Below are 17,699 nucleotides of genomic sequence, written 5' to 3' on the forward strand. Positions count from 1 at the left end.
AAAGTGTTGAGATTACAGCCACTGTGCCAGGCCAACTGCTACCCTGTTCTTAAGGAGATAAAATACCCCAATATCAGAGGCTGGGGAGAGATTACTTAGATGCAAAAACAAGCTTGCTCTCATCCTTATTTAAGGCAGCAATATCTTCACCTCACAATTAGGAACAGAAAATAATTCCTTTAAAACCAAATGACAAAGACTCGCACTAAGATTACCATCTTGGGAAACATTTTCTTTCCTCCTTCCTGAGAAAATTTCCTTCCTTTCTTTCCTCCCCTTTCAGGAATTTACAGCTAAGTCTAATCATCATAAACTCTTGAGTCTAAAACATCTTAGATGTTTCATATGTAAAAAAAATACAGACATAAAAATATAATCACCCTTTGGCAACTAATCATGAGTATTACATCAGGACGCTCTGTAGGACTGGGCTGGTTCCACTTGCACTCACAGAAAAAGAATGTGGGTCTGGAATGAGACCATCAGCAACCACAAGAGGCTGGCAACATATGCTCCTTGACCAGGGGAACACTGCAGTCACTTGGCTGACAGGGCAGTTCTCCTCACAGCAGTTTTTGTTGGGGACAGTGACGAAGACACACAAAAAACCACCAATCGACTGATCTCAAGATGTAGCTCTTAGTACAAGGCAAAGGGTGTGCAGTGATGAAAGTGCAAATCTGCCTACGGTCTTCACAAATGCCACAAGTCCTGAGGAAAAAGCAGGAAGGGTCCACGGGTCCCTGGAGCCCAGGTGCTGAACACTCCACAACAGCACATTCCACGTTTCCACACTTACACTTTGGCACGTGGTTCCCGGTTTGGCCCATGGTAGAGATAGACTCTGAGTTTGTTGTTGTTCACGCGCTTCTCAACCTCGTTTTTCCAATGATGGATCAGGGAGGCGGGACAGACGATCAGTGTTCCATGGGAAGCCAAGTCAGAGGAGTCTTAAAAGGGGGAAAAATCAGCACCTAGTCACGTTCACTAAGTGGCCTTTACCCCTTTAAGGCATCACCTCTTCCTCTTGACTGACTTTACTCCTTCAATTAATATGCTCACCCACTGCTCTTACTTCTAGACAGAGCCTATAGCTGAATAGAAAATAGAAGAGACAGTCTCTTAAGCCAAAAAAATGATTTATTTTCCCCTGTAGAAGAGTCAGGCAGCTAGACATGGTGGCTCAGGCTTGTAATCTCAGCGCTTTGGGAGTCAGAGGCAAAAGGATTGCCTGAGCCCAGGGGGGTTTGAGACCAGCCTGGGCAACTTGATGAGACCTCATCTCTACAATAAATCAAAAAATTAGGTGGGCATGGTGGTATGTGCCTATAGCTCAAGTTACTGGGAAGGCTGAGGCAGAAGTATCGCCTGAGCCCAGCAGGTCGAGGCTGCAGTAGCCGTGGGTGACAGAGTGAGACTCTCTCTCAAAAAAAAAAAAAAGTTTCAGGCAGAGAGAGGGGCTACCAAAAAAGCAATGCATGCCTGGGCATAGTGGCTCACATCTGTAATCCCAGCACTTTGGGAAGTCAAGGTGGGAGGATGGCTTGAGCCCAGGAGTTTGAGACCAGCCCAGACAACATGGCGAGATCTCGTCTCTACAAAAAATTTTTTAAAAATCAGCTGATCGTGGTGGCACATGCCTATAGTCCCAACTATTCGAGAGGCTGAGGTGGAAGGATATACTGAGCCCAGGAGGTTGAGGCTGCGGTGAGCCCTAAGTGTGCCAATGAACTCCAGCCTGGGCAACAGAGTGAGACCCCGACTCAAGCAATGTACTTTCCCAGAGTGGCCAGAGCTAGAAGCCAGATCACTTCCTAACTCCTGAATTGATTCATCACAGGAAGTATTGAAGTTTCACTATTTTTTCTGAAAAGGGTAACTTAATATGCTTCCACATTAAGTGCAAGTACAGAAACTCTTTTTTAAGAGAAGCAAACATAACTTTGGAACCAAGTAGTGACAGAATATTTACACCGCCGATGCCTCTTCTCTCTGTGTGTGCATGTGCCATCCACATAGGCCACTATACTACGCGGGGAAGCAGAATCCTGCCGCAGCCATGCTCATTAAAGGCCCTGAGAGTAGATGGCCACAGATTTTTTTATCCATCTAACCAACTGAGCACTGTACCTGAATACAAGGCAATTTAACATGTGGTGTTATCTAAACATCACACATAGGAGCTTTAAAGTACTTATAAAGCTATTACGTTCTATTTATTCTTTTTATTGTTATTGTTTTTAGAGACAAGGTCTCACTATGTTGTCCAGGCTGGCCTCAAACTCCTGAGCTCAAGTGATCCTCCTGCCTCAGTCTCCCAAACAGCTGGAACTATTTAGCCCGCATCACTGTGTCAGGCTAAAGTCATTACATTTTAAAAACAAAGATAGAAATTGTGTATTTTCTGCAAATCTCTGGAATTTCAGAAACAAAGGAAACAACTTCCACTATGGTAGTCAAAATTAAAATTTGTGATGGATCTTCTTTAAAAATATACATGAATTAATTTGGATCTACCCTACAGTTCTATTCTCAACAAAAACAAAAATAATAATTATTATGCTTAAACTAAGTTTTCAAGAGTCTTAGCTTTCCCCCCAAAATTTTTTCTGATCACAGATCAAACTAAGTTTATATTAAAAGGGAAAAAATGACCACTTATAATTAGCACAGTCAGCAACAGAAATTATACCATAGGCAAGGAATCAAATACCAGTTTTCCAGTAGATTAATATGACTAAAGGTATTCTTTCGTAGCTTAAAACTTTCCCCTCTCCGCTGGCTCAAATGACATAGGGAATGGCAGGCCATTAAGGCACTTCTGCCTACCGTCTTTAGAAAGCCACATCACAGGCATGTTTTTGTCTTTTCCTTTGTTTTTTTCTTGATTCTTCTGGATCAGGATGAGTGCAATCATTGTCAGGGTTTTTCCTAAGCCCATATCATCCGCTGAAAAATAAAAGCAAAATTAAGAGAGTTAATTACAGCTGGGCTTGGTGGCTCAGCCTGTAATCCCAGCACTTTGGGAGGGTGAGGTGAGTGGACTGCCTGAGCCCGCGGGTTCGAGACCCACCCGGGGAACTTGGCAAGACCTCATCTCTACAATAAATCAAAAAATTAGCCAGGCGTGGTAGCGCACGCCTGTAGTTCCAGCTACTTGGAAGGCTGAGGAGGAAGGATTGCCGGAGCCCAGCAGGTCGAGGCTGCGGTGGCCATGAGCATGCCACTGCACTCCAGTCTGGGTGACAGGGTGAGACTCCAACTCAAAAAAAAAAAAAAAAAAACAGAATTAATGACTTAGAACAAAGAATAATCCAACTTCAAGAGAAGTCACCACTGGCAGACATTGACTCCTTGTTCTCCCTGCTGTCAGTGCCATTCCAGTCACTACTCTGTGCCCAGCCTAATGGTTTCTTTGTCATCCTTATTAAAATAAACCCAAGCTCTTGAGATCTAGGTCAAAGACATAAATGACTCTTGTAAAATTTAAAACTTATCATTTAAATCTTATTCCAGTCTCCAAGTTACATTGTTACCTGTCTAACGGCCTGATTGCTATCTATTCTAGTCTGATGATGGTGCCTACTCTACTGCCTTCAAAAGCAAAAAAAAAAAAAGGCCAGTAGGTATTTCCTACTCCTTACTTTATGGCACTACCACGACCACATTTCTGGTGTTAACTCAAAGCAGTCTTCCAGGGCTGGGTGCAGCAGTACACACCTGTAATCCCAGTACTTTGGAAGGCCAGGGAAAGAGAATTGCTTGAGCCCAGGAGTTTGAAATCAGCCTAGACAACACAGCGAGACCTTGTCTTTACAAAAAAAAAAAAATCAAAAAAATTAGCCAGATGTGGTAACACTCTTCTTAGTCCCAGATACTCAGGAGGCTGAGATGTAAGGATAGCCTGAGCCCGGGAGGTTGAGGCTCCAGTGAGCCGTGACTGTGCCACTGCACACCAGCCTGAATGACAGAGACCCCAACTCAAAAAAAAAACAAAAAACCAACAAAAACGCATTCCCTTAATTTATTCATCAAGAAGGACAAAATTTAGTATTTCTCGGGTACTCTTGTGTGCCCATCACTGAGTTTATCTAACTTATTACTCATACCCTACAGGGTACTATTATCCTCATTTTAACAGATTACAAGACCAAGGTTCCATCATCAGGCTACAACACCCATTCAAAATAATCATTCTGACATAGTAGAAGTAAAATGTCAGAGCATGGGCTCTCATTCAAATTCTGGCTCTGCTAACTGTGCAGAAACAGAAAAAGAGCTAACACACAGCAGGTCATCCGCTGTCCTTTGAAAGGCCTGCGAATAACGTCAGCCCTTGCTGGCACCTGGGAACTTGGATTTAGGGAGGGTTCTCAACACTTCAGAAGTGGTAAGAGCGGCTCGCTCTGCCTCAACTCTTCATACAAACAACACGATTCCTATCAAACACCTGCTTTCCTTCTGGGAGTATGCAAGTGTGGTACGTACCTGGCGTGAAGCTGCGTAACCAGCCCCCAGCAAAAACCTGGGGCATTGAAGCTCTGATAAGCTGCCCTGGTTGGAAACACTTATACCTGTTGTCACAGCTCACTACTGGGAGAATGCAGCACACCCCACACGACTCCACTCCAAGAGGACCCTTGAGGTTTGTGCCTGATTTCCCCTGGATTTTGCCGTTTGCCTTTTCTTTTTGCTGATTTTGATCCGTATCCTTTCACTGTAATAAATCATAGCCTAACAATCACAGTAGGGCTGCATCCTGTGAGCCCGACTGGCAAATCACTGAACCCGGGGGTGATCTTGGGGACCCTCAACACAGTCACTTACTAGTCATAGTGGACATCTGTCACAGTTCTGAAAGTTGGGTACCTTGGAAAATCTGAGCCTGACAAGTCCTCAAAGCGATTGGAAAACTTGCTTTCTGGCATCTCTTGCAGCTAAGGCACTGGCCATGTGACCTGGCTCAATGTATCAAATGTACTCATGCAAGTCTTTAATTCAGGTGTAAGCAACTTTATAAAACAGACTCCTGTAAAATCCTTCCTGCAGGAAAGGGCGGATCCAGAAGCATCAGACTTTGGGGTGGGCACTGGCTTCCTTTGGTGTTGGGTGGAGCACAGAAGCTAGGATGCTTTCCACAGGACACTCAGTTTATGTCTTGGCTGTGGCCTCTGCTCCTGGAAATTTAGCCTTGAAGCCTTGTACTCCACATCTCAGAGATTCTAGGGTTACCACAGTCAGCTTCTACTGCTTGAAACCAACATCTCTGATCCTACAGCTGTGACTTCTGAGCAAGCTGCTTAACATCTCTATACCTCAGTCTCCTTATCTGTAAAATGGTGACTGTAGTACCTGCTTCATAGAGTTGTTGACAGGACTGAATGATACACTATACACTTAGCACAATGCCTAAACATTCAGTAAACGTGAGCGCTCATAAAATCAAACTGGGCCAGATGTAGTGGCTCACGCCTGTAATGCCAGCACTTTGGAAGGCCAAGACAGGAGGACTGTCTGAGCTTAGGAGTTTGAAACCAGCCTGGACAACACTGTGAGACCTTATCTCTACAAGAAATAAAAAAAATTAGCTGGACATGGTGGCACATGCCTATGGCCCCAGCTACTCAGGAGGCTGATGCTAGAGGATAACTTGAGCCGGGCGTCTGAGGCTACAGTGAACCATGCTCATGCCACTGCACTACAGCTTGGGGGTCAGAGTGAGACCCCAACTCAAAAACACACAAATAAATGCATAAGCATTTTTTAAAAAGAGGTTATCAGAATGAATTTCTTAAAAACAAACAAACAGCCGGGCTCAGTGGCTCAGCCTGTAATCCCGTGTCTTGGGAGGCTGAGGTGAGTGAATTGCCCGAGTCCGCGGGTTCGAGACCCGTCTGGGCAACTTGGCGAGACCTCATCTCCACAATAAATAAAAAATTAGCCGGGTGTGGTAGCACGCTCCTGTAGTTCTAGCTACTTGGAAGGCTGAGGTGGAAGGATCACCGGAGCCCAGCAGGTCGAGGCTGCGGTGGCCGCGAGCAGCCACTGCACTCCAGTCTGGGCGACAGAGTGAGATTCTGACTCAAAAAATAAAAATAAAAAATAAAAACAAACAAACTTACCCAGAATTCCCCCTTGTGGCTTCTGACTTTCTCGCCATAGTAACCAAGCTAATGCTTGCTTCTGGTGCAGCAGCAAAGGGACCTGACAAATGGAAGAAACAAACGCTAAGTATAAATTCCTAATGAGAGGGCATGCCAAGCCTGGTTATACAGATTCTACACTCTATTATTTTCTACAAGTAATCCCCTCGAAATCCCAGTCGTTCTCATATAGACTGCTTGTTTCACTTTGAAGTCCTTAACTGCACCCTCTCACCTAGGGTGACCATGCCAGTCTGGTCCACCCCAGTTTACATTTTGGTTTGTGCCTATGTTCAGCATCTCTATTAAGATCCCCCCATGCCAATAAGCATCCTGACTTGTCTGTTGAATCAGTCAAAAGTAGCTTCTACTGCTTGTAACTAAGATCCCTGACTGGTCACCCTACTCTCACCAGCCATGACCTTGACTTTTTCTCATCATCTCTTAAATGTGCCTCTCCTCTCAACATCCCAGTCCACGTGGCTAGTCGAAAACCTCAACAGCCCTTTAACTAGAGACCCCTTCTGGTCCTTTTGCACCCCAGTTTATCTCGTGCTCTGTGAGAAAAACCGTCCAAAGCCATCCCTGCTCAAAGGCTATAGTGATTCTCTACGGTCTCCAGAGTTACTCAAATTGAACCCTTCACCAACACCAGGCTCCACAGCAAGGGAGTCCTCCTGTTCAGCATCATTTGCTTGTCCTGGCTCAGGTACCGGTGACACCTGATCATCAAGTATTAATACCAATCTCTAGATCTTCCCTCTAATTGTGGTGTTTTGTTTCAATCCTCTCTGCTATCTTAAGGCTGCAGTTTCTTTAAGGCACAAAGCAGGCAGGCAACAAATTATGTTTTAACCCCTTTTATACTTTGTATACAGTCTACAGCATACTACAAGTCACTGTTTTTGTGTTGGGGTCTCACTCTGTTGCCCATGCTGGAGTGCAGTGGCACAATCACAGCTCACCGCAGCCTTGACCTCCTGAGCTCAGGCAATCCTCCCGCCTGAGTAGCTGATTCTACCAGTACATGCCACCACACCTGACTAATTTTTTTATTTTTTTGTAGAGATGAGGCCTCACTATGTGGCCCAGTCTGGTCTTGAATTCCTGGGCTCAAGTGGTCCTCCCAAAGTGCTGGGATTACAGGCATGAGCCACTGTGCCCAGCCAACAAGGCACATTTAATCTGGACTTGAGGTTCCTAATTTTATCTATGTTGTATATGCGCTTTCACTCCAACTAGTTCATTAAGAGCAGCAATTCTTTTGTATTCCTGTGGCACTCACCAACTCAATAAATAAATCCATTAACTGCTATAGAAATATGTAACTTTATGACTTTAAAAAAGAGGGTTTATTGTTGCTCTTGTTTGCACTGCTAGCCACAGACAGGGGAAACATTGCAGTGGAAGTCATTCAGCACACATCTGTAGACAAGACACGCCAGAATGGCACGGACCGGCCGTTTCACAGCAGTCTTTCCTCAGGGCTTGCTGGGTAACACTGTGAGAGGCTCTGCACTGAGAGTCCCTGACCCACCTTCAACCCAGCAGGATCTTCCGCCACGGCTGTCTCACCAGGACATGACTCAAGGGAGCGGTGCAGCTCATCAATGGCTTCGCTCGTGACCTTCCACACGGCGCGAACACGCTCTTGGCTCGTACGGCCTGCATACAAAGAGGTGTTACCTAAAGATGCCACAGGATCACGTCCAGGCCAGAGCTGCACAAAGGCAACTTATTATTTGCCAGATGATGGATCTTTATTGACTAAAAATTCTTGGATCTGGATTCTAGACTCACAGGCTCCTCTGTCCCATTCTGATTTTTTCCCCCTTTTCTTAAATTACATAAACAATTATAATATAGGACAAACTAATAGAAAGTATAAAAAACTAAGATAAATCATGATATTTCTCATAGGTTTTTCTTCCCAGTTTTGAAGAGATGGCTGAGAAAAAGACAATACCAGCCAGTATTTTAGACAGAAACAACCCTAGGGTTGGATGCAAAGAAGAAAGGTCAGTGATAAAAAAGAGGTGGAGACAAGAGGATTTCCTGAGCCCAGGGGTTCGAGATCAGCCTGGCCAACTTGGCAAGACTTCATTTCTACAATAAATAAAAAAATTAGCCAGGCATGGTAACACATGCCTGTAGTCCAGCTACTTGGAAGGCTGAGGCGGAAGAACTGCCTGAGCCCAAGAGATCAAAGCTGTAGTGAGCCAGGATCATACCAATGGACTCCATCCTGGGTGACAGAGTGAGACTCTGACTCAAAAAAGCCAAGCTAGAAGAAGTCAGTTGAAGCTTAGGTCAACAGGGAAAGAGATCCTCTAAGCTGCAGGTCATGGTTAACTGTATCCCATCATGGGAAATACTTGGTACTATTAGTTCACTCATTGCACACAGAGAGCTCTATAGAAGTTAGTTAATAACTACAGGCAACTCAGTTGTATACAATTTTAGAGATGAAATAAGAGGTTTCTAGACAAATGAAAATTACATATGAAAATGTTTTAAAATGAAAAAAAAAAACCTTTTCTTTTTTTTTTTTGAAGGCGGGGTCTCACTCTGTTGCCCAGGCTGAAGTGCAGTAGTGCAGTGATATGATCACAGCTCACCACAGCCTCTATGTCCTGGGCTCAGGCAACCCTTCTGCCTCAGCCTCCCATGTAACTGGGACTACAGGTATGTGACACCATACCCAGCTAATTTTTAAAAAATTTTTCTGTGAAGTCAAGGTCCAAGCTGGTCTCAAAATCTTGGGCTCAAGCAGTCTCCTTCCTCGGCCTCCCAAAGTGCTGGGATTACAGGCATGAGCCACCACGCCCAGTCTCTCTCAAAATAATGTATCGTACTCACCTATTTTTGGACTGCATTTGACCTGAGTAACTTAAACCGTGGTTAAGAGGAAAACTACTGTACTAGGTGGCTCTTAACTCACTCACAGGTGAGGCTCTTGCCAGCAGGGCAAGGCCCTTGGATCTCACCTCCACAGCACTGACTGGGTCCTCCAGCAGTCACCTGGCCGGCAGCCTTCAGTCCCAGAGAACTCACAAGCTGGGCACCCTGGCCAGGAAGTGGCTGGGGAGGCACCAAGTGGGGAGGGGCAGGGGTGGTTCTGGTGAAGTCACTCTGCTGTGGTACTTGAGTGCTGCGTTTCTCATTAGTTCCTGCTCACAAAACAAGGGAAGAGCAGATTAAAGTTTAGCAAAGCAAGTGACAATACCATAAGTGCAAAGGTGAGGTCAAGAAAGTAGGGTCACTCCCATCCCAATGACAGGAGGGCTTCCTAGAGAATGCAGCATTTTAACAGTGCAAGGGAAAGGCAGCTTAGTCCACAGGAAATAGGGAGAGTTTTTATAAACCCCAGGTACAGTTTAAAAGAAAGCTCCCAAGCAGGTAATAAAACGGAAAGGTGAATGAATCAGCACATTTGTTATCAAATGGCTTCCTGAAAGCCTCCCATCAAGCTAATGCAAACTCTGAGTTCCAAGGCATAACCCCTGGTACCTTGCTCTGGGGAGAGGGCGAGAGCACCGAGCGCTTCTTCCAGCACCTGGATCTGCTGGAGCAACTTCAGACCTTTGTCTGGAAGAGCCTGGACGTTCACTGATGCCAGCGTACTCTGAAAAACAGAGCCTATCAAATGGCTCTCTCCTTTCAAGTTGTTAGAGGGACAGATTTAAGATAGCCTAAATGCCCAAACTCTGGAATTATGGTCTTTAAATTATGTGTGTGAAAACCAGACTTAAAACAACCCAGCAGGCTTACCAATCCTGAAAATAAACACGCAGGAAAAGGCTAAACATCCACCTATAAAACCTTCATATGAATGCATTTAACCCTTCTGTGGAGATCTTCTATCTGCCCATGGCAAGCCATGCTCTGACCTTAAAAACACACGCCAACAGTTACCTTCTTTTTTTTCAACTGTGTTGTAAGGTGCACCCACTGGGCAGCTGGATCTGAGGGTTCTTCCTTCTTGGAAACCCCTGAGGCAGAAGATACTTTTCTTTGCACACTCTGCTCAGGGAATTGAAGGTTCTCCTTCATCTGTGAGTCCAGAGTCAAGTCAAAGAGCAGGGGGCGCCCAGGCTCAGAGGAAACAAAAGCATCACCTTCCTCCCTAAGGCCACTGCCTGCGGCAGCCTCAGACCTCTTATCCAGGGAAAGCCCTGATGCCGCCACGGCCACTGCCACCGGAGCAGCCCCTGTAGCTGCCTCCTGGGGAGCAGGCACACTGTGGGTCTCCAGCTGGGTCTGGGAAAGCCCCCGGGGCGGCCTTTTCTGGCTGGGCTGCTTGCCTGAGTCCCCCTTGGCCTTTGTTTCTCTAGCCTCCCAGTCCTTGAGGTGCTCCTGGCGGACGGGGCCCTCTTTCTGGGCCTTGCTCACTGGGTGCTGCCAGTGAAGGTTTTGAGGCAAGAGCTGGGCTTCCTTTTCTCTCAGAGGCTCCGGCTCTCTTTGGACATCTTTACCACTTGGCTGCTCCTGAGGTGGTCTTGTCAGCTCGTCACCTCGGCACTCCTGGGGCCGAACTTCACAGAAGTTGGTTGTGTGTGTGCCCGCAGTCTCCTTTGCTTCACACTGAAACGCTGCTCTCTCCTCCCGAACTACCGGTTGAGGTTGCGTCTTCTTTATCACTGAGTCAGAGGAGAGGTCTTTCTCCACACAGCAGATAGACTCAGGCTTCTGTTCCCTCCTGGAATCGAAGAGATGCTTTTTCTTTTCCCTTTGCTTCTCACCAGCCATCTTTTCCTCCCCTTCACCTCTGATGAGCTGTTTCCAGAGAGCTGGTTCTTGATTCTTGTCAAGTGCCTTGAATGGGTTTCTCGGCTGGCTGGAAAGATGGTGAAAGGACTCAGATGCATGCTGAGACTTAATGGTTACAGAGTGTTCTTTGAAATTGGGCTCCTAAAGACAATGAAAATAATTCATGAAAACCTTCATGTCTAGAATGCCTTTTGCACAGGAAATGAAAACACAGCAAGAGCAGCCCAATATTTCTGAACCATTCCTGGCATTATTTTTGTGTCTACAAAAGACTGTGTGCCAAGCTCATAAAGAATTAGTTTTTCTTTTCTTTCTTTGTCTTTTTTTTGACTAGGAGTCTCACTCAGTTGCCCAGGCTGGAGTGCTGTGGCATGCTCACAGCCACACCTCGACAGGCTGGGCTCAGGAGATCCTTCCACCTCAGCCTTCCAAGTAGCTGGAATCACAGGCACACACCATCACGCCCGGCTAATTTTTTGATTTATTGTAGAGATAAGGTCTCACCATGTAGCCCAGGCTGATCTCGAACCTGTAGGCTCAGACAATTTTCTCACCTCGGCCTCCCAAAGTGCTGGGATTACAGGCTTGAGCCATCGCACCTGGTGGATTAGTTTCTTAATAGTACTTTTTTTTTTTTTTTTTAATTTGGAGTTGAAGCCTCACTCTGTTGCCCCAGCTGGCATGCAGTGGTATTCTCATAGCCACCGGAGCTTTGACCTGCAGGGTTCAGGTGATCCTTCTGCCTCAGCCTTCCAAGTAGCTGGGATTACAGGCACATGCCACCACATCACATCTGGCTAATTTATTTATAGAGAAGGGGTCTCGCTGAGTTGCCCTGGCTAGTCTAGAACCCCTGGGTTCAGGCTATCCTCCTGCCTCCACCTCCCAAAGAGCAGGGATTACAGGTACAAGCCACCATGCCCAACTTTAACCCTTCTTTCAATGCTTGGTTTCTTCTCCATCCAAGATCACACTTTTCCAGGCTTCAAGAAAAGTGACCAAACCAAAGTGCTTTTATAATCACAACAGTCACAATGTTTACTTTTCAGGAAATAGGATTCTCTCGAGATGAACTTTTGCACAAACCTCAATCCTGTCCTCCTGCCCTTGCTTTCATTTTGGCCTTAGAAAGAGTTCCCTGTGGGACTCTAGCATGAATTCAAGCCACACTTCTGCCAAAGCAGGTCTTGGCACCTTCCTGAGTCTAGTTTCTTGTGTACTGAACACCTGTAGGTTTCCTCCCCATTCTAACATTCCAGGGTTTAGAAATCATCCCTAGTTTACACGAATATCAAGTAGATGCTGCTCTAGAAAAAGATACTACTCTATAAAGATAATAGAGTTAGTCAAGGAAGTCTAATTTTTTCCTAAATAAGGGAATGCTGACTGCATTTAAGATCTCAAAAAATATTTAAATAATTAAAATGGGAGGCTCAACACTAAATCTTAAACACATCAAATGGTCCTTTGAATGAAAGTCCTGCCTTGCTTAAAGAAAACGAGCTTTCGGAGACAGTCTGATGAAGACTGACAGTTTATGTGGACTTCGAGTCCTTCTCAGGTGATGCTGTGTATGAAAAGTCGTAACATACCAGGTGTGCAAACATGAATATTCCTACCTGCCATGGAACATTTCCACACCAGTGGGTCCCCTCGGCCTTACTTCTAATGCAGCGGAAGAACAATCTAATGAAGCAGAAAACACAAATGATCAACGCTGTGGAAAGCCATTCAAACAAGGGATAAGTTTATTTTTAATCCATGAAAACATCTTGCAGCTGTGGCTTTGAGAGGTCACTTGAAGTCAATCACTCCTATGTGTGTATTAGGAAATCCTTGGTGCCTGCCTACCAGACACCCGATGTTGCAAGACCACCGTGGGAGGGAGGGAGGGAGGGAGGGAGGAAGGAAGGAAGGAAATGCTTTCCTGCACAAGACACTGATAAGGGCTAAGAAGTCAAAGAATCAAGATGGCCTGGTAACCACAGGGTGTGCATAGGTTTATTCCTTTTACTCTGTAAAGAATGACTAAGTTAGAAAAACGGGTCAACAACGGCTACTGAGATCAGAAAAGAGAGACAGCTAGACACTGTACGTCCTTGAGGGAGACCGCGATACTACCTATAAAGCAATGCTGCATTTTGCCTTTCCAAACAGTACTTCACATGACTGCTTTTTGCAGTACTTGTGTTTTTACAGATGTATTACTTAGGGCGATTTTCTTCAAAGTCAGTCTGTTATACGCAAGCCAAAATTCATCATAGAACAGCAGAGTAGAGCTCTGAAGGTTTCAGAAAGCCCTAATGACAAACATCTGAAATCCCCTCGCCACCGTTACTCAGTGTGAATATAACGCCTCTCATTACCAATCAGCGTGCCCTTGAATCCAGGCATTTTCCTAAAAGACAATGCTAAAGTCTTATTAATGATGAAGTCAGTGTTCTACAAAATGCTGATTCTGGGTACCTCATTCAGCTGGGGGCCACCAATTCATTTGTTGCTTGGATAGCCTGAACATTTCTCTATGTGCTGGAGGGGACAAATACCATCTTTTTACTGTCTGGTGATGAAAATTACCTTATGGGTATGATACACAGATGGTAGTCAAGGAATCTTTAAGTTGGAGAAAGAAATTTTCTTTCTGTTATTCAGTTTAGAGTAGACTTTATTCTGGATGTTTAGAATCAACATTATGAGTTGCATTATGGTGTTCAGAGACTAAGGTGACTTGGATACAATATTTTCTTTTGAAAATGAATTTTCTTTTTCCTTTGTGACTTTCTAAAACTGTTGCACCATTTATACTTCATACATTGTTACATCTTCATCAGGCTAATGTAATGTCTAGTTCGTTTGCAATAAATACACTGCTCTAGTTTCCTTGACTTAAATTAAATTAAAAAAATAAAGTAATACTGCAAAAAAAAAACAAAAACCCCTAAACAATTGAGAGAAAACAAAACACAAAACTAATCTGAATCTGCTTAAACGGCTAGATCCAATTACCAATTTATAGGAAATAGAAACAAAAGAGGAATGAACTAGACCATGGATAACTGAATCAGTAAAATCTTGACGGTGGTAAACGCTATAGGACAAACCACCCAAATTCTTCAACAAATACGTTACAAAGGAGAAAAAAGGATGAAGAGGAAATTTAGGAGATTTAAAAGACGTATTAGGCCAGGCTTGGTGGCTCAGCCTGTTATCCCAGCACTTTGGGAGGCTGAGGTAAGTGGATTGTGTGAGCCTGAGGGTTCGAGACCAGCCCAGGCCATCTGGCGAGATTTCATCTCTACAATAAATCAAAAATTAGCTGGGCATGGTAGCGTGCACCTGTAGTTCTGGCTACTTAGAAGGCTGAGGCGGGAGAACTGCTGCACTCTGGCCTGGGAGACACAGTGAGACGCCAACTCAAAAAAAAAATATTAAATCAATCCCAATTTGTGAACCTTATTTGGATTCTAATTTAAACAAAAAATGACTTTAAAAAATCTACTACATTTATGAATCTACTGGAAACTTGGGAACCAATGGTATATTAAAAAAAAAAAAAGTCCAGCCAATCACAGTGGTACACGTCTATAGTCCCAGTTACTCAGGAGGCGGAGGTAAGAGGATCACTTGAGGTCAGGAGTTTGAGGTTACTGTGAGGCATGATGGCAACTACGAATAGCCGCTGCACTCCAGCCTGAGCAACATACAAGATCCTGTCTCTAAAAAATAAAAAAAAATGTAAAAAGAGTCTAGGCCCAGTGCAGTGGCTCACGTCTATATTTCCAGCATTTTGGGAAGCCGAGGCAGGAGGACTGATTGAGCCCAGGAGTTTGAGACCAGCCTAGGTAACAGAATGAGACTGCACCTCTACCAAAAAACCAAAATGAGCCTGGTGAGGTGGCACATAGATCCCCTGAGCCAAGGAGATCAAATCTGAGGTGAGCCGTGATGGTGCCCCTGCACTCCACCCTGGGTGACAGAGTGAGACCTACACACACACACACACACACACACACACACAAAGATTCTCTATCTTTTAGAGCTACACACTACAAGGGGGAACCCCCCCAAAACCAGAATTATCCTCTGAAGGGCAGGCCCTTGTAGTACAAGCTTCCCCTGCTACGTAAGTGTTCTGGGAACCCATTGGCACCAATGTACCAGCTAGCATTGTTGTGAGAGGCTGGCTGCATCTGGCTTCAGTGAATGTTTTCAACACCTCTGCCCACTTCATGATAAGAGATTTACAAGTGCACCCGCCAACCTCACAATGAATTTCAGCAGTTTCAGACCCAAAAGAGCATGACCCCCATGCCCCACCCTCCTTATTCACTGGATCCCCCCCCACCCCGGAGCGACTTTTGTTATCTTTTCACAGATGAAAAAAGTCCTCAAGGGGAAACGTTCTGCCCAGGTGGAAGAAGTGAAACAAAAAGCGGCAGAAGGCATCAAAATTGACGCGTTCAAAAACTGTTTTGAGCAGCGGAAACAACATTTCAGTAGGTGTATTACATCAAGTGGAGAGTACTTAGAAGGTGACTGAAGTTGAAACATATAACAATAAATGCACCATTTTTTATAAATATATTCCAGTTTTTTAGGGGTCTCCCCTCGTAGAATATTCACTGGAATATATTATCTAGAATTTGTTTCAAAATAGGGCAGCAGTCAGGGGGTGTTGGGGATGGGACACACAAAGAACAAGATTAGCCACGAGTTAGAAAATGCAGCCCATACTACTCACCCAACAGTGCTTGTGTACGTTTACAGTATCCCATAAGGTACGAACCAGCCCCATGACGTATAACACAAACCACAACAGTCTGCTGACGTATAACACAAACCACAACAGTCTGCATTAGAATTCAAAGGGAACCCTGGAAGCTCCGATCGCTCAAGGCCATTACTTCCCCAAGGCGTGCGTGCAAAGATGAAAGGCGCCAGTGGTCAGGCATTCCACACGAGTGAAGCTAAACAGAAGGCATGTCCAGCCTCTTCCTGTCATGCAAACTCAGTTTTCCCACTCATGCTCATGATTTTTTTTTTTTTTGAGTAGAGGGGTCTTACCTAAGCTGGAGTTCAGCGGTACTGTCATGGCTCATCATAGCCTCGACTTCCCGGGGCTCAGGTGATCCTTCACCTCAGCCTCCCAAGTAGATGGGACTACAGGTGCATGCCTGTAGTCCACACCCCACTAATTTTTTTATTTGTTTGTAGAGATGAGGTCTAGCTCTGTTGCCCAGGATGGACTTGAGTTCCTAAGCTCAAGCAATCCTCCTGCCTCAGCCTCCCAGTGTTGGGATTACAGGTGTGAGCCACTACACCTGGCCAAGCTCGTGATTTTTAAAAATGCTGGTCTTTTTAATTTTTCTCACTGCAATAGGATATTATATTGAACATATGTAATACAATTTCCGAAATACTTGGAATGCATAAAATTCAAAGTACTAGCTACTATTAGAGGTACTACGACTTACAGAAATAAATCAAGGACAATTTGTTGCTGCTGTGTGAAGTCTATCAAGTACTTGAAATCTTTACCAAGAGAATATTTCATGAGCACAGTCATACACTACATAAGGACACTTTGGTCAATGACAGATTGCATATATAATCAGGGTACCATAGATTTTAACACTATATTTTTCCTGTATATTTTATGTGTTTAGTTACACAAATACTTATCATGGTGTTGTAACTGCTCAGACTTTAATACTGTATTTTTACTGTGTATTTGATTTGTTTAGATATATGACGGGGAACCCCAAAAAAACCAGAATTATTTTTGGAGGGCGAACTCCCTGTAGTACAGGCTTCCCCCGCGAGGTGAGCGTTCTAGGAACCCGTCAGCATCAGTGTACAAGCTGTTTGTTGTTGTGAGTGGCTGCATTTGGCTTCAGTGAATTTTTCTGAGATTCTTCCAACACCTTTGCCCGTTTCATGACGGGCGATTTACGAGCACACCCGCCCGCAGCACGCCAAGTGTTCTGCAGTTCGTGACCAAAAAACAACACGACCCCCATGCCCTACCCTCCCTATTCACCTGATCTCACCCTGAGGGACTTTTTTTGGTTTCCCTGAATCAAAAAAAGGCTACAAGGGGAAACATTTTGCCCATGTGGAAGAGGTGAAACAAAAAAAGCAGAAACGCTCAAAGGCATCAAAATGGATTAGTTCAAAAACTGTTCTGAGCAGTGGGGAAAGTCTCAATAGGCGTATTGCATCGAATGGAGAGTACTTTGAAGGTGACTGAAGTTTAAATGTGTAAGAATAAATACTGTTTTAAATAAATTCCCAGGTTTTTTTGCACCCCCCCAGCTCCCCCACAAATACGTATCACAATGTTACAACTGCTTAGATTTTTATTTCTAGTGTATACTGTATTTGTGTAGAATACAATTACTGATCACTGTTATAACTGCTTATAGTATTCAGTACAACATGCTGGACAGGTCGGCAGCCCAGGTACGCAGTAGGTAGAGCAAGTAGTGTAAGTTCACGCTGCGATGTTCACGTAACGACAAAATCACCTGACGAAACTTTTCTCAGAACGTATCCCTGATGTTCAAGTGACCACAGTATCTATTTTTAAAGCTCCAGCCATGGAGACTTTTAGGAGAAGGGCAAGATTTGGCGAAAGAAGAAAGAGCATCTGTTATGTGCTAGGTACCATGCTAAAAATGCTTTCACTTGCATTTTATTTTATTTTATTTTATTGAGTTGGAGTCTCACTCTGTCGCCCAGACTGGAGTGCAGTGGCCGCTCCCGGCCACCACAGCCTCGACCTGC

The 17,699-nt window shown here is 44.6% G+C and overlaps 1 protein-coding gene across 1 annotated transcript in view; it reads right to left on the bottom strand.

The window, feature by feature from the left end:
- Window positions 1-17,699, bottom strand: part of TTF2 (transcription termination factor 2) — a 47,694-nt gene that overhangs the window by 18,158 nt on the left and 11,837 nt on the right. The window contains exons 4-11 of the mRNA XM_021709874.1: window positions 12,533-12,599; window positions 10,059-11,054; window positions 9,654-9,768; window positions 9,131-9,313; window positions 7,681-7,808; window positions 6,123-6,204; window positions 2,830-2,949; window positions 800-950 (exon numbers count right to left, since the gene is read on the bottom strand). Coding sequence (XP_021565549.1) covers window positions 800-950; window positions 2,830-2,949; window positions 6,123-6,204; window positions 7,681-7,808; window positions 9,131-9,313; window positions 9,654-9,768; window positions 10,059-11,054; window positions 12,533-12,599 — 1,842 coding nt within the window. The remainder of the gene's footprint in view (window positions 1-799; window positions 951-2,829; window positions 2,950-6,122; window positions 6,205-7,680; window positions 7,809-9,130; window positions 9,314-9,653; window positions 9,769-10,058; window positions 11,055-12,532; window positions 12,600-17,699) is intronic.

Source organism: Carlito syrichta, unplaced genomic scaffold (genome assembly GCF_000164805.1).
Source record: "Carlito syrichta isolate Samal-C Ts95f unplaced genomic scaffold, Tarsius_syrichta-2.0.1 Scaffold287539, whole genome shotgun sequence".
In the NCBI taxonomy this organism is placed as follows: Eukaryota; Metazoa; Chordata; class Mammalia; order Primates; family Tarsiidae; genus Carlito; species Carlito syrichta.